The following is a 17,594-nucleotide window of genomic DNA, read 5'->3' on the forward strand; positions in this document are numbered from 1 at the left end:
GATAAGTGTATGTTATCTAAATGTTATATTGTATTAAAGGTCTAAGTACCAGGGCCATTCAATTTAAAAACTAAAGCCAGGCCGGACGCGGTGGCTCATGCCTGTAACGGGAGGCCGAGGCAGGTGGATCACGAAGTTAGGAGATCGAGACCATCCTGGCTAACATGGTGAAACCTCGTTTCTACTAAAAATACAAAAAATTAGCCGGGCGTGGTGGTGGGCACCTGTAGTCCCAGCTACTTGGGAGGCTGAGGCAGGAGAATGGTGTGAACACGGGAGGCGGAGCTTGCAGTTGAGCTGAGATTGCACCACTGCACTCCAGCATAGGCAACAGAGCAAGACTCCGTCTCAAAAAAAAAAAAAAAAAAAAAAAAGCCACTCTTATTTAATGTTCAGAATCCTGGGTGTCTGTAATTGGAAATGGGAAATTATTTTATTCTCGGATTAGCTGGCACTTCCTCTGCCCAACGTCTTAGCATTTGTTCAGGAGGATAAATCCCAAAAACAACACCTGAAACAAGCTTAGAGTTCCACGACATTGAATGAGAATTTGCCACATGATTCAAGTTTAATATTTCAAATGCTAAATTTCTGGCAAGAAAGGCTGTTTAGAAAGCTTAACAATAATGGTTACTACCACAACTAGAACAGTAAAAACAAAGTGATGAAAATGCATAGCTAATGCCCAATTCTGTGATGTATGTTCCTTTGTTAACCTCCAGGAAGAGTACACCCATCCTAAAAAATATATTTCATTCTAACAAGTGAATGTCATGTGTTAGGTTCACTTAAATCAACAGACATTAACATTTCTATAATCTGATAGCCAATTTTCCCCTTTCAACTAAGCCAATGTTAAAACATACCTGAACTCTAAATCTCCAAGTTGATCCAACAGGAATACCAGGAATGGGTCCATAATGATTAGAAGGGACAATAGTACATTCTCTCGTACGACCAACACAAGCCATTCCCTACAAGACGCAAAACAAACTTTGAGAAATCAGTTATGTTAAATTTTAATGAAAGCCCTTAATTCTGAGATGTGAATAAAATAGGAACCCAACTGTTCATGTAATTTAAGTACCACTGATAATAACAAATGATACTGTTTAATCTTTTATACCATTACTACTATTGGTATTAAAACATTATATATTATAACTTGCTATTAGGAAGAAAAGGGGAATTTCTTCTTTACCCTGCCCCAGTCTCTCCGGCTTTCAGTACTAGCTGAAGGCATCTTTGCTTTCTTTTTACTCATCTTGAGTCTTTCACCAGCCTTTACAACTTCACTGGAATCAGTTTTACAAGAAGGACAATACCTTTAAAAGAAAAAAAAGAACGAAGACATTTTCACAATACCATATTAAGGCTAGTAACAGAATATTAGCCTTCCTAGGTAAGAGCAAGTTTTAAGATGTATTATTTGGTATACATTACAGAGCTTTAACTGGCATTAAAATACTAAACTTTTCAAAATATTTACATGGTTAGGCTGGCTTTAAAAATATCCTTGTCATTCCTTTAGATAACTTATAAATCCTCAAATTCAGTTCAAAACTCAAAGCTATGAGATTCAAAATGATACCATTAACTCTAAACTTATCACTATCCCTGAGAATAGAAATTTGAAGTTCCTGTCATTAAAACAAAAGTAGCTAGATCTTCCTAGAACATTCAACTGTGTAACAGATACATCTCCCCATCTAAATTGGTTATTAGAATTCCCAGAGAAAAATGGTAGTTTACATAACAAGTATACAGGACTTCAAGGATGTTCGCTAGCTTCATTTTAATTGCTTATGCTTGTTTGTCCTTTAGCCTATTTGTAATTGATTACCCTACTGTAACTTATATTTCATAAACTGCCTTGAATCTTTTCTAAAAAGCAAGGTTTATGTCTACAGAATGAGATGAGGCTATTTTTATGTCACCAAGCAAAGAAAACTCTGGGAATACCCTAACAAAGATCTAATGGCTACTGCCCAATTAATCTTAAATTTCTTTGCCCATACTTTCTATTTCACAATTATCTATTCTATGCAGCTTTTAGAGCAAAGAAGACTATGCCCACAAGTCAATCCAATTATGAGATACTTTGTTGAGCACTACAGGAGAGAAAAATTTAAATAATTCAGTCCCTGATCTTGAGCAAATTATGTTTGAGAAGGCACTAAATACTATGAATTAAAGTCCTTTCTAGTTGGGAAATCAGGAAGGCTTCCAAAAATAAACTGTCCTAAAGAAAAGCTGTATTTTATCTGATGGGCTCATCTTTATAACTAACTTTATTAAAGATTCTGTGATTTAAAGCAAGTATTATCTCTTTGATGAGAAAATTAGTGCACAGGTTAAATATCCAGACAACATGACTCGGAGAAGCAGAAAAGATTTAAGGTTAAGGAGTTTCAGGTGAAGTGAAAGACCTTGATACGAATGTAGAGATATACCCCAGAGTAATACAAGACACTCTTCTAATTATATCATCCTAAAGTCATCTCTGAGATTGATTCACTCCTTCAACAGGTTTGTTCAGAACCTCCTACGTGCAAGGCACTATTTTCGTGCTGGGGATAAATGTTTGTGATAAAAATGTTTGTACATAGTAGTTAAGGAAAGCCAGAACGTACACGGAAAGAATTTCAGAAAGTGTTAAGTGGAAATACATCAGGGTTATATGTGACAAGAGTGACTAGAAATCGTATGCTTCTTACAGTAGATAACCTAAGAAAAGCATTCCTGGCAAAGAAATAGTTAAGTGCAAAGGTCCTGAGGCATAAAAAGAAATGGTATGCTTTGAGGAAGATAAAGGTGGGTAGAGACCAAGGTTAGTAAGTAAACAGGTTAGTGATAAGCAACCGAAGTTAGAGAGTAGACATGGACCAGGTCATAAATGGTAAGGGCTTAGATTTTTTTTATTCTAAGTGAAATAGGAAGACATTAGAGGGTTTCAAACAGATGAATCATCGAATTCAGGCCTTTTAAAGCTAATTCTGCTGCTATGGGAGAACGGACAGTACATGGAAGCAAAGAGTCTAGTTAGACATCTGTTACAGAAGTTCAAGGAAGAGATGGTAGTTTGGGCTAGGAGGTGAGAATGGAGAAATATTAAGAACTGTCAAAATCTATTGAGGTAGAGTATGTGAAAGAACAAAAGAAGAATTGAGGATGAAGTTTAGCTTTTTGGCATGAACAAGTAGATAAAATGATTAGTACTATTTAATGAAGACTGGAGGAGGAGCAGGATTTTAGGGAGTTTGTGGAAATCAAGAACTCCATCTGGACTAATTTTGTGATGCCAGTCAACTAACCAATTGCATATAGGAACATAAAGCCCAGGGGAAATTAGATATGAAGACATAAATTCAGAACTATTAGCTTGGTATTTAACATCTCATAATTGGACGACATCATCTAGGGAACAAGCATAGTTCCCTAGCATAGAAAAGAAGTGGATGGTGCTTTGGCAGGGTTGTGGGGGGGGGGGGGGTGAGTGGGGCGCTCTGAAATCTGGTAGGTGACGGGAACCCAACAAGAGACTAAGAAGGAAAGGCCAGTGAAGTAGGTAGAAAATCGGTATTACCTGATCTCAAATCTGTAAAACAGAGTAACCAGCTAAGCAGTTGAGTAAGGAATGATAACTGACCCTTAGGTTTAGACATAAAGTGTCTGTGAACCTGACATAAGCAGATACAGTGGAAGGAAAGCTAGACTGGAGTGCTGAAGTATGAATAGGAGAGGAAATGGAAACAATTAGTAGAGATAGCTCTTGAGAATCTTTGCCATGAAAGAAGCAGAGAATGGAGTAGGCAGCCGGTGGGAGAAATGGGATCAAGGCAGGTTTGTGTGTATTTTGAAAATTCAAGAGATTCTAGAATGCTAATGAGAATGATCTAGTAATGGCAACTTGGGAGAGGAATTAACTGAAGAAGTGAAGTTTCTGGAAAGACTATGGAACTGTGAGAGCAGGTGAAAGAGTGTATTTTAGAGAAGCAGGAATATGTCATCCATTGAACAAGAAAGAAGGAAAATATGAGACTTCAGAGGAAATAGTTATTAGCGATGGTAAAATTCAGAGTGTGATCATATGAGGTAGTAGTAGGAGGTAAAAGGAAGAAGATATAGCCTTTCCCCCTTTCTCTCACCTCTACAGCCTGTCATAATACAGCAATTGCCTTCCCAACAGGTTAGGAAGAGATCAAAGGAACAATCTATTTTTCACAGATACCAATTAACCACTTGTGACATCAGTTATTTCTGACTCAGTCGTCCGTGTTACTTAAAAACGCTCACCAGTAGCAATATGGCACATAGTTTAAAAAGAAAAAACCTCCTTAACATGGTATTAAAAGGTTCAACTTTGGACACATTTTTCCCAGTCTCTTTTCTAATAACTTCTTTTTGTAGTTATCACCATGCCATAGGAGAAGAATAGATTTTGGCAAGTATAATTGGAGCCTTCTTCAATGTATCAACGTCACAGGATTAAATACAGTAATCCATATAAACCACTTTGTTAGTGTTTAGTAAATATTAAGTACTATTACAGAACATAACAAGGATATCTAACATGGTTAGGGGTAGAGGACCATCCACAAAGGATTACCAGAGGAAGCCACATTTAACTGAAAAGCTGAAAGATTAGTATCATCTTGAAGTTCAGCAAAGAGGATAATGTTTCCAAGATAAAAATATGTCAAGTTTGACAACCTGAAAAAGAACATGGCTTACTTAAGGAGTTGAAAGATATTTAATCTGGCTAGAGTGTAGAGTATTTGGGGAAATGAAAGAGGAAAGTGGTAAGAGATACAGCTGGAGAAGCAACTAAATATCACACAGGGTCCTCCTGTAAGGCAACATAAACCATCTGAAGAAACAAAGCAACACATTCAGATTTGCATTTTTTAATGAACACAGTCTATTATCAGAGAAGAAACGGAAGGGATTAAAAAATGGAGCAAGAGATGGTTCAGAGGTTGTTACAGTAATTGAACAGAGCTATGAATGCTAAGTAACCACTGGCCATAACATTTTAAGCACTTTTATATTATGTATCTTTAGAAATCTACTTTTGGTGGTTCAAATACATATTTCATGTTTAATTATTTACACAGCAAGAACAACAACAACAAAAACCTGATAATCATACCAGTATTCCTCTTCTGGGACTTTATCCAAAGGTGGATTCAGACAGTAAATATGATAAGCCACATTACATTCATCACACAGAAGCTGCATGTTGGGTTCATGTTTCCCACCACATACACGACAGGAGCAAGAATGACATTTCTTTTCTGGGTCTCCGCCACACAGGTCACATTCAGGGTCATTTCGCCCTATTAAGAACAAAATTATAGCAAGTCTCGTCTTAAAACATTTTTTATATCTATGAATCTCATAAAGAAAAGCCCATAGAAACAGCATTTTTTTTTTTTTGAAATGGAGTTTTGCTCTTGTTACCCAGGCTGGAGTGCAATGGGGCGATCTTGGCTCACTGCAACCTCTGCCTCCTGGGTTCAAGCGATTCTCCCGCCTCAGCCTCCCGAGTAGCTGGGATTACAGGCATGCCCCACCACGCCCGGCTAAGTTTTTTATTTTTTAGTAGAGATGGGGTTTCTCCATGTTGGTCAGGCTGGTCTCAAACTTCCAACCTCAGGTGATCTGCCCGCCTCAGCCTCCGAAGTGCTGGGATTACAGGTGTGAGCCACTGCACCTGGCCTTTTCTTTGAGGTGGAGTCTCACTCTGTCACCCAGGCTGGAGTGCAATGGCACAATCTTAGCTCACTGCAGCCCCTGCCTCCTGGGTTCAAGTAATTCTCCTGCCTCAGCCTCCGGAATAGCTGGGATTACAGGTGCCTGCCACCACACCCAGCTAATTTTTGTATTTTTAGTAGAGACAGGGTTTCACCATGTTGGCCAGACCGGTCTCAAACTCCTGACCCCTCAGGTGATTCACCAATCTTGGCCTCCCAAACTGCTGTCACCCAGCCAGCATACAGCTTTTCTAATGAAAAGAAAGGAACCAAAAAGAATAATCAAGTGTGAGGTTTTAAGAATAAATGCCTGAGGCCGGGCGTGGTGGCTCATGCCTGTAATACCAGCACTTTAGGAGGCTAGGTTGGGTGGATCACAAGGTCAGGAGTTCGAGACCAACCTGGCCAACATAGTGAAACTCCGTCCCTACTAAAAATACAAAAGTTAGCCAGGCGTGGTGGCCAGTGCCTGTAATCCAAGCTACTCGAGAGGCTAAGGCAGGAGAATCGCCTGAACCTGGGAGGCAGAGGTTGCAGTGAGCCCAGATTGCGCCACTGCACTCCAGCCTGGGCAATAAGAGCAAAACTGTCTCAAAACAAAAAACAAAAAACAAACAAACAAAGCCCCACCATGAATTAAAAGACCTAGAATCTAATCCTATCTGTTACCAAATGTTTGGTAAGAAAAATCTGTAAAATGAAGAGGTACAGCTGCATTCTAACCTTCTAATGTTTATATAAGCCTCATTTATTACCTCCCAGAAATTCAAGACTCAATCAGCACTATAATTCTAAGCCTTTCCTCGTGTAAAAATAAATCTCATTATTAAAAACTAAACTTGGGTTGCTAACAAAATTACAGAAACAGGCTTTTTCTTTGGACAGAATCTATAACAGAGGAAACAGCAGGAAACGCATCAACAGATAAAAAGACAATATGGTATATACATATACAATAAAATATTATTCTGCCATAAAAAATAATAGAATCCTTTCATTTACAACATGGATGAAGCTCAAGAACATTATGTTAAGTGAAAGAAGCCAAGTACAGAAGGACAAATGTGACATGTTCTCTTTCATATGTGGGAGCCAAAAAAAATTGATCTTGTGCAGGTAGAGAATAGAATGATGACGGTTATCAGAGTCTGGAAAGGGAAGTGGGGCAGGGGATAAAGAAGGGTTGGCTATAGGGTGGAAAGATACAGTTAGACAGAAGGAATAAAATCTAGTATTCAGAAGCACGATAGGGGGACTACAGTTAATATTTACTGTATGTTTCAAAATCGCTAAAAGAATAGATTTGGAATGTTCCCAACACACACAAAAAATCGTAAGTGTTTGAGGTGATGAATATCCCAATTTCCCAGATTTGATCATTTACACACTGTATGCCTGTACCAAAATATCACATATACTCCTTAAATATCTACAACTATTATATATCCATAAATATTTTAAAAATAAAATAATAGCAATAAAATACCAAGATAATATATTTCTTCAAAAATAACACTTTATTATTTAGGAAAAATTCATTAAAACAAAATGATCTTAGATCAAAACTGTTGTCTTGAAAATAAATTTGTATGGTCTACAGTTTTATACTGCCTTCCAAGTTATTCACTGACTAGTAAAAATAAAGTTCAATCATGTACAACACATGTAGTCTAAGCCCAAAAACAAAAATCCATACTTAAAAACTTTCCATCTGCAAATGAAAGAGGATGGGCTCCAGGTCTCTCAATCTTGAAGATTTCATCTACAGATATTATCTTGCAGTCATTTAATGTTCCTTCAGAACCCCTGTTTAAAAAAGGAAGAAAGGTTAACTTCTGCCAGCAAAAGCTAAGGTATATACAAATAATAATTAAAAGTTAGTTCGGAATCTCACTGAAATCTGCCTATTTATAAATTCAGATTAGAGCTATTCCAATCATTCTGAACTATTGTTTTCAATAGTAGGAAAAGTCCATAGTGATTAGTTAACATTCATAGTGTAATATGAGAAAAAAAATACAGACTTCATTAGATTATCTGGTAAGAAGTAGCTATCTTGTAAATTTAAAGACAAAATAAAATGGCACTCTATTAAAATGAAAGATTAAATAACTTCCTGTTAAATCTGTGCAATATTAAACCTTTCTATCAAGAAATAAGGTATGTTTTCTGTTTGTTTTGTCTTTTGGTAGAATTTTAACATTTCTTTTATGTAAACAATATATTTTCATATACTTTTGTGAAAATGTAATTACATGGGATAATTTTGTAACAATTTATTTTAAAAATCTACAAAAAATAAATTACCAATAAATATAATTTCTAGGCAAAAATAAGATGCCCTTTTCATAAAGTCTTTCAAATACTAAACCATACTTGTCAGACTCAATTCATATTTGTTTGTATATACTTCTTCAAAGTTTCCTACTTATGGGTGTGGATTCGTACATTTCTCCCTTTATTTATTTGTTTGTTTATGTTATTTACTGAGATGGAGTCTCGCTCTGTCACCAGGCTGGAGTGCAGTGGTGCAATCTCGGCTCACTGTAGCCTCCACCTCCTGTATTCAGGCAATTCTGCTGTCTCAGCCTTCCAAGTAGCTGGGATTACAGGCCTGCGCCACCATACCCAGCTAATTTTTGTATTTTTAGTATAGACAGGGTTTCACCATGTTGGCTGGGCCCGTCTGGAACTCCTGACCTCAGGTGATCTGCCCGCCTCGGCCTCCCAAAGTGCTAGGATTACAGGAATGACTTACCACACCCGGCCCATTTCTCCTTTTAATCTGTTGGCTTTTGCTTTATTAGCTACAGATTTAAGAAGCCTAAATCTTATTGAATATCTTATCTCTAGTAATGCATTCTGAATCAAAAGTTTACTTTCTTTTGGTTAGCACTTGCTTAAAGACTTTTTCCATCCTTCCACCTTTTCTTTAAAAACTTTCAATGTCAAATATATACAAATGCAGAAAACTGCATAAATGCATAGCTTAACCAATTATCAACATGTACATCCTTTGTGACCACCAATGACAGAAGACAGAGGAATATCAACTACCTCAGAAACCCTCACCTTGTCCCCTCACAATGACAACTTCATGTCCTCCCAAGAGTTATATTTACCTTAATTTTTTTCATGTCACTTGTCTACCTCCCTAAAACAGTTTTGCCTGTGTTTGAAAAGTCTCTAATCTATAAATTCACATGTCATCTCTTTCCTCCTTGAAATCTGTTAACAATTCCAACCATTTGTCCTATAGTGTTTCTCAGTGTTGTTTTTGATATTTGCATTCCCAAAGTATGGTTTAAACAGTTTTTTCTGTCATTCGTATTTCTTGTACATTGGTAGTCGATCTGGAGTGTAGGTCACAAAACTTTAAAAACAAAGTTTTATTAGAACTTAGTTATGCCATCTGATTTTTGTATTATCTATGGCTGGTTTCATGCTGTAACAGGGGAGTTAAGTAGTTGTGACAGACCATCTGGCCCCCAAGTTAAACTATTTACTATCTGGCTCTTTACAGAAGAAAAATATTGCCAACTCCTGGGCTAAAGACTCAATCTCAATCAGATTTAGGTTCATTTTCTTGGTAAGATAATTACATAGCTCTATTTCCATCAGGAAGCACCTATTTATCTGTCTCTTTTCCTCTCCTGACGGCAGCTACTAATGCTCAATGCCTATATTAATTCTTTGGGGATTAGAAAACGTTGATATTGCCATTTTATCATTCCCTTCTCATCTCATTTACTTGGCACAATTTTATAGAGAAATGACCTCATTAACTAGTTGGTGACCCAGTAGTATAGCTCATATAACAAAGATAAAATGCTGACTTAGCAATTTTAAGAATAAATCATTCTCTAACAACTTCCATACTGACAAGTTTTTGTGTTACTATGGACTCATGGATTTAAATATATTTGGTATGTCTCAACCCACTTTATTTTTCTTATCAATGTTCAAATTGTCTCATCTTTGACCAGTGGGAGCTTCCAGTTGACTCCCAAACCCTTCTGACGAGAACTTAGCAGACTTTGTGGGATTCCTTATTTGCATGACAAGATATTCCAGGTTCATCTTGCCCATTTTCTGCCCCCAGCCAGGAGTTTCTTTCAGTGGGAAAGGTATTTCGAGACCATAGTTAGGCACCAGGAAAGCTTACTGCAACTGGGTTGATTACTGTTTGTACCCTGTACATTTTAAACATACACATTAATATACACACTCAAACACAAAACATCTCATGAGTTCATGCTAATACTTTTACATTCAAATTCAGGGCTAAAGGATATTTACTTTTTAAAAAAATTATGTATCTTTTTTCCTTTTTCCCCCAACAATAAAAATCCTAGTTCTTAAGGATACCAAAATTAGAATATTACAAATACTCCTTTGCTTTATCCCACATTACACGCAAGACATTGTTGCCAGCTGCCAATTACTGAAAACACTTTAAATTTTTTGCATATTTCCCTTCTATTTTTTAGTTATAATATAGCTAACTGTGTCAGGTCATAGAGCCAGTACATACTATACTTTCTCCTTTATGTTCAGTTAGTTCTGGTTCTAAATGTAAAAATATTTTAAATGTTTAGCACAACTATTTCAAATTATCTTCAAGTCATCTTGATTGAACCTAGTTCTCCTGAAGATTCCTTAGGAAGGGTTCATGAGAACAATATTCCCCAAGTTTTGGAAGTTAATGACAGTTTGTCTATAGCTGTTATACTAAAGGCTAGTTTGGCTAGACTTAAAATCCTTGGCTCTCCTTTACTTGACTAATGCTTTTCTGGAATGTTTTCCTTGTAAGCATGTTATACTGTTCCTTATTTTCTCACTCTCTTCTAACTTCGTACAGAATTTAACATCGAGCCTTTCGCTTATTTTCGTAAGATAAATTTCCTGAACCTAAAGGGTCTAACTTCACTTTTTGCTAGCAGCTATAGAGTAAACATTTCTTGGAGAAACAGTCAAAATTCTGGAGACTAAAATCTAATCTGATAGAAGGCCAATCAGTGGCGGTCTGGGACCAATGCTACAGATGGTAGCGCTGACTGTAATGGGACCCAAGGGAACTTTTGGGGGTGATGAAAACATTGTGTTTTGATTAGTGGTGACATGCGTATATCCATTTGTCGATGTTCACTGTATTTAAGATACACTTAAGGATAAGTACATATTACTGAATGTAAGTTATACTTCAAAAACAATTTTAAAAAGACAGCATGGAAGCTTACTTACTGAAATCTTCTGGCTCTATTCTCCTCCCCTATTTCTAACTGGACCCCTTTTTCCTTTGTCTCTATTCTCCTGGTCCTACTAGTTTGGAACCTATTCCCACCAGTTTCTTCTCAATATAGAGCTTTAGTCCTGGAATGGAGCTTTAACCGACCAATTTAAAGAGTTTAAAGAGTACTCTAGCCCCTTCAGATCTTACCGCAAACTGCTTGTACTTACTCATATGGGGGTGGGTCAGGAATCTGGGAGTAGCTTAGCTGGGTAGTTCTGGCTTAAGATCTTTCATGAGACTGCAGTTAAGCCATTGGCCAGGGGTGCAGTCTCATTTAAAGGCTCTACTCAGGGAAAATAAAAAAGCTGCCTGGATAGCCTCATCATATGCAGCTTGCTTCCCTCAGAGGGAGTGATCCAAGAGGGCGCACCCAAAATGGAAGCTGGTATCTTTTTAAAACACCATCTTGAAGTGGTACAGCATCACTTACACCATATTTTATTGGTCACAAAGAGCCACCTTAGTAAAATATGGCTGAAAACCACATGAGGGTGAGTATTAGTAAGCAGGAATCACTGGGGGTTACCTTAAAAGATGGCTACCATAGCTGCTATTTTCAAATTAGTTTGCTGAGCTAATTCATTATTTGGAATTCTTGGGCCCAACACACATTTCTCTTGCATAGCTACTGATACTACACAGGTCTTGAAGCTTTCCACTGTTCATCCCACCAGCTATTTGGGGGTTATGATACCATACCACCCTGTTTCATTGTAGATGTTGTCCATGAGTTTGTGAATTAGATAATTTAGTAATATTTTGCTCTATATTACCAGGACATTTAAGGGGATTGGAAAAGTCTTTGCTGTTGTCATCTTCTTACAATCCCAACCATCCATCTCTTTTCAACTTTTGTGGCTTTATATTTAAGGAGTCTTTCTTAAGAGTAGCATGTGGATTTTTTATTTTAATCTAGTTTGTTGATCGTTGTCTTGAAATGCTTGACTCACAGTTAATATAAAGGCTGATACAGCTGTATTTGTTTCTGCCATTTTACGGTATGTTTTCTACTTTATGTGCTTCTTTTAGTCACAATTGCCTTATTTTGGATTAGACTAATATTGATTTTTTCATTTTCAGTGTGTTAATTTGTTAAAAATCCTTTATTTTTAGTAGTTGCATTAGAGATTGGGCTGTGCAAACCTGATATAATCTACTTTAAATTTTACTTTCACTACTTCCCCAATGATGCCAGAATCTCACTTCATTTACCAACCCCATCTTCTGCATTATTGTCACGCATTTTTTCTATGTACACTTTAAAGTTCACTATTAAAAAAAATAATTATTTATACTTACTCATACATTTACCCTTTCCCTGCTCTTAATTCTGTCCCATATTTCCATGTTTCCATCTGGAATCTCCTTCCTCCCACTTAAATAACTCCCTTTATTATTTCTCTTAGTGCCTGTCTGTTGATGGTGAATTCTTTCAGGTTTTGTTTGACAATATTTTTATTTTGGCTTTATTTTTGACAGGTATCTTCATTAAAAAATGTATTTTAAGTTGGGAATTTTTTTTTTTTTTTTTTTTTTGAGATGGGGCCTTGCTCTTGTCACCCAGGCACGATCTCCGCTCACTGCAACCTCCACCTCCCAGGATCAAGCAGTTCTCCTGCTGCAGTCTCACAAATAGCTGGGGTTACAGGTGCATGCTACCATGCATGGCTAATTTTTTTATTTTTAGTAGAGACAGGGTTTTGCCATGTTGGACAGGCTGGTCTTGAATTCCTGACCTCAAGTGATCTGCCCGCCTTGGCCTTCCAAAATGCTGGGATTATATAGGTGTGAGCCACCGCGCCTGGCTGGGAATGTTTTTAAATTAGTATTTTCACATGCCATTCCACTGTCTACTAGCTTAAATTGCTTCTAATGAAAACTTGGTCATCTTCCCTGTGTTTTTATCTTTAGTTTTTAGCATTCTTATTTGTGATATACCACTGTGCATTTTCTTTATATTTATCCTGCTTAGAGTTTACAGAACTTCTTTGACCTGAACTGATATCTTTAATCAGTTTTGGAAATTTGGGGCTATTACATTTTCAAATACTGTTTTCACTCTACTCTCTTCTTTAGGAATTCCAAATATAAATATACATATACATATATACATATATATGTATACACACACACACACACACACCTTTCACCAAGTCCTATGTGTCTAACACTCTTGTGTTTTCCATGTTTCAGTATGGGTAGTTTTTATTGACTTATCTTCTGGTTTCCTAATCCTGTCTTCTGCTGTGTCTTATTTGTTTTTTTTTTGTGTTTTTTTATTTTTATTTTTTTTGAGACGGAGTCTCGCTCTGTCGCCAGGCTGGAGTGCAGTGGCACAATCTCGGCTCACTGCAACCTCTGCCTCCCGGGTTCAAGTGATTCTCCTGCCTCAGCCTCCCGAGTAGCTGGGACTACAGGCACCTGCCACCATGCCCAGCTAATTTTTGTATTTTCAGTAGATACGGGGTTTCACTGTGTTGGTCAGGACAGTCTTGATCTCTTGACCTCATGATCCACCCGCCTCGGCCTCCCAAAGTGCTGGGATTACAGGTGTGTGCCACTGCGCCTGGCCCTTATTTGTTATTAAATCAATTTAACAAGGTCTTAGGAAACTATAATTCTCAGGTTCTAGAATCTCCATATAATTATTTTGTGAATTCCAATTCTCAGTTGAAATTCACCATGTTTTCAGCGTATTAATCACAGTTACTTGAAAGTTTCTCCGATAACTTGAATTACCAAGATCACCTACGGGTCTATTCCTATAATTGGTATTCCTTCTGTTTTCTGATTATGTGGCACCGTCTTTTGGCAGAATGGCATTTTTGGCTCCATCATGGAGCCAAAAGCTTCAGATATTATCTTATGTAAAGGAAAGTTCAACCTTGCTACTGCTGGAGAGATACTGTGGTGGTTTAACATTTAATCAGCATCTATGCTGAGTCAAGGCTGGTTTACAGTCTTTAAGTAAGATTTAGTCTACCTGTATGCCTTAGCCATCCAGTTTTCAAACTAAAAGACCTACATATTCTGTGGAGCCATTATACCAATTACCCTAAAATCTAGTGTATGCCTTCTAAGACTGCTGAAAATGCCACTTTTTACTACATTTCCAGCCTCTTGTCCAGCAGAAGTCCAGTATTCAACCAAAGCTCAAAGGTGAAAGCAGGCCATATGCTTGAGGCATCCCAAATATCTGCCAAAAGCTCTGCTGACTTCTCTTTCCATCCTACTCCTAGCTGCTCTGAACTAGATTTTACACTGCATCCAGAATTAGCAGATTCCCTAGGGGCAAAACACAACTACAAAGCTACCTGCCTTATGACATTCTTACCTCTCCAGAGACATACCCACAGTGGTTCTCTTTGATTCTCTGGTGCATTCAAAGAGATGACTATTTGATCGGGCTATTCTAGTTGTTTTAGCTAAAAGCACTAATCTACTGCCAGCTGTCCCACCCTACCTGGAAACAGGTGCTTTCCATGTACTACTTTAAGTGATTCAATAAATGTCACAAATTCAAGGCCAAAGCCACTTTTTTCACTTATTTACCATTTTTGTTAAAGGCTTATCAAGACACTCTTTATGCACAAAACTAAACGCCATTGATCATAATAAAAACATGCATATAATCAATTCATTCCCCAACAAATATCCTATTTCACTGAATCTAATAGGCCGATAATTGTAAAACAATTTATGTGCTAATAAAAAAGAAACTAGACTGAAATCAGGCAGTCTAAGAATTCCCAAATAAAGCTGGGACACCAAATGGTAATCAGCAACTATAAGACACATTATGTAATTTCAAGTAAGAAAAAGACTGTGATGAGGTGTCTAAGGAACACCTTCAAATAAAGCTTAGACACCAACCCGTTCTCACAGTTAAAGTGAGAAATAAACCACCTTGCAGATAAAGAAACATTCTTGTTTCAATACTGCCACTGGGTATAAGGAAAAAAAAGCATCCTCCAAGAATTAAATGATAAGCTAGGATTCAGTCCGGTTCAGAGGCCTGAATTCATGCTACCTATGTGGTCTAAAAAGGCTCAGGCAGAGAATTTAAGTTCAAGTTAAATGGCACTCCTAAGTGGCTAGTAAACAAGCAAATTCAAATCTTTGAAAGAATTCAACTTCTGTCAGCCCAACAGCAAATTTAAGATACATTTTTATTTGAGATGTTAAAATACAAAAAAAAAAAAAAACAAAAAAACAACAAAAAACTATTCTCTCGGAATCTATGAAATACTGTACTGAAAATCTATTGTAACTAGTGCCTAGAACAGGGCCTGGCACACAACAGCAAACAAAACAAACAAAGCATTAACATTCCAGTGGTATGACAGGCAGAACAATGGGCCCCAAAGAGGTTCATGTCCTAATTCCAGGAACCTATAAATATGTTACCTCATATGGCAAAAAAGACTTTGCACATAAAAAACCTTGAAATGGGAAGATTATCCACGCAGATCCAATTAATCACAGGGGAAGGGGAGGCAGAGGAGAGAATATGAAGGGGATGTAGCCACAAAAAGAACTGTCAAAGAGATGCAACATTGTTGGCTTTGAAGGTGGAAAAAGCAGGTAACAAGCTAAGGCATGTGGGAGGCCTCTGAAATATGGTAAAGGGAAGAAAATGGGTTCTCCCTTGGAGTCTACAAAACTGAATCATATCCCTGCTAACAATGATTTTTGCCTAGTGAAATCCAAATCCATTTAACATTTCTAACCTCCAAACTGTAGTACGCTTTATTGTTTAAGCTACTATGTTTGTGGCAATTTGTTGTAGCAGCAATAGGAAACTAATACAAATGGGGTGATAATAAATAAAATAAAGAATTCAGAATTCAGAAGAAGTCAGAGTAAGGGAGAATTTAAGTAGCTTATGTCTGGTATGTATGTGATTTTAAAAAGGGTGATCAAGAAAGGTAACTCTGAAGATACTTTTGAGCAGAGAACTGAAATAAGAGACACAGTAAGCCAAATGAGTATCTGTGTAGGAGAGAACATCAAGTACAAAGGCCCCAAGGCAGGAGCATGTTTGCGTGATCGAGCAACACAAGGAGGCCAGCATGGCCGAAGCACAGTGACCAGTGACTTATAACTTGATATGCACATTAAGTATATATTCTGCAAAAAGGATGTTCAATAAGAAGTATATCACTATAGAAATTTCTTAAGTATGAAAAAAATTTAGTAAATAAATAAAACTCCGTAAAAATGACACTGAATCTAAAATGCATCTGTAGCTTTTTCTTTTTTTTATTTTTTTTTTTGAGATAGAGTCTCACTTTGTCACCCAGGCTGGATACAGTGGCGTGATCTCTGCTCACTACAACCTCAGCCTCCTGGGTTAAAGCGATTCTCCTGCCTCAGCCTCCCAAGGACTTGGAATTACAGGCATGGACCAGCATGCCCAGCTAACATTTTTATATTTTTAGTAGAGATGGCGTTTCACCACGTTGCCCAGGTTGGTCTAGAACTCCTGACCTCAGGTAATCCGCTTGCCTCAGCCTCCCAAAGTGCTGGGACTACAGGTGTGAGCCACCATACCTGGCCATAATTTTTATATTTTTAGTACAGATGAGGTTTCACCCTGCTGGCCAGGCTGGTCTCGAACTCCTGACCTCAACTGATCCGCCCGCCTCGGCCTCCCAAAGTGCTAGGATTACAGGCACAAGCCACCATGCTCGGCCTTTATCTGTAGTTTTAATAAGGTAAATTAATTTTCTTCCTATAGGATTCAAATACTACTTTACTTGGAAATATCTAAATCAGCATAACTTCACATGGTAGTAAATATTATATTACAATAGTAAGTGAACAAATTATTTTTAAAAATGTTTCTGAATCCCAAACTTGTTTTCAATTTTTTTCAAAGCTAAAATAAATAGAAAATGACAACATGAAAATAGAATTTGATAACTAGAATTAGACAGTTCAAGCATATGTACTTTTTGGTACTCACAAATTAAAAACAGAAACAAGCATGAACTTTAACTCCAAGTTCCCTTATCAAATCTCCAAGGCAGATTAAAAATCATGTCCTCTCTATTTGCTTCTTCCTTTGCACCTTCAATACAATAGAGAGGATCAAAGCTGAAGGTTAGTTCTTTGTAAAAGTCTAATAAAACTGATAAACCTCTGGTGAGAATGGTCAAAAAGTCACAAACTAAATTCAGAAATAAAAAACATCGTAACAGATTAACACATTAAAAAGATGTAGGTACCAAAAAAACTTATGACAACAGATTTTAAAATTTAGATGCAATGGATAAATTCCTAGAAAATTAAATTCTAGTTCAAGAAACAGAAAACATGAAAAGTCCTCTGATCATTACAGAAACCGAGTCGAGCATAAAAGAATTTTCCCACAAAGAAAACTCAGCCCCAGATGACTTTATTGAGGAGTTCTACCAAACATTCAAGACAAGGACACAAAACTCTACCGCAAGAAAAAGAAGATTCCAAATCATTTTGTGAAACTAGCATAAATCTGTGAAGGACAGTCAGATAGGAAAATTAACATGCAAATTTCACACATT

The 17,594-nt window shown here is 37.1% G+C and overlaps 1 protein-coding gene across 2 annotated transcripts in view; it reads right to left on the reverse strand.

Annotated features, from left to right (window-relative positions):
• UHRF2 (ubiquitin like with PHD and ring finger domains 2) overlaps nucleotides 1-17,594 on the reverse strand; it is a 94,448-nt gene that overhangs the window by 24,005 nt on the left and 52,849 nt on the right. For both annotated transcript variants that reach the window (XM_054546682.2, XM_054546683.2), the window contains exons 5-8: nucleotides 7,453-7,562; nucleotides 5,153-5,339; nucleotides 1,202-1,325; nucleotides 867-974 (exon numbers count right to left, since the gene is read on the reverse strand). In XM_054546682.2, coding sequence (XP_054402657.1) covers nucleotides 867-974; nucleotides 1,202-1,325; nucleotides 5,153-5,339; nucleotides 7,453-7,562 — 529 coding nt within the window. The remainder of the gene's footprint in view (nucleotides 1-866; nucleotides 975-1,201; nucleotides 1,326-5,152; nucleotides 5,340-7,452; nucleotides 7,563-17,594) is intronic.

Source organism: Pongo abelii, chromosome 13 (genome assembly GCF_028885655.2).
Source record: "Pongo abelii isolate AG06213 chromosome 13, NHGRI_mPonAbe1-v2.0_pri, whole genome shotgun sequence".
NCBI classification, from domain to species: domain Eukaryota; kingdom Metazoa; phylum Chordata; class Mammalia; order Primates; family Hominidae; genus Pongo; species Pongo abelii.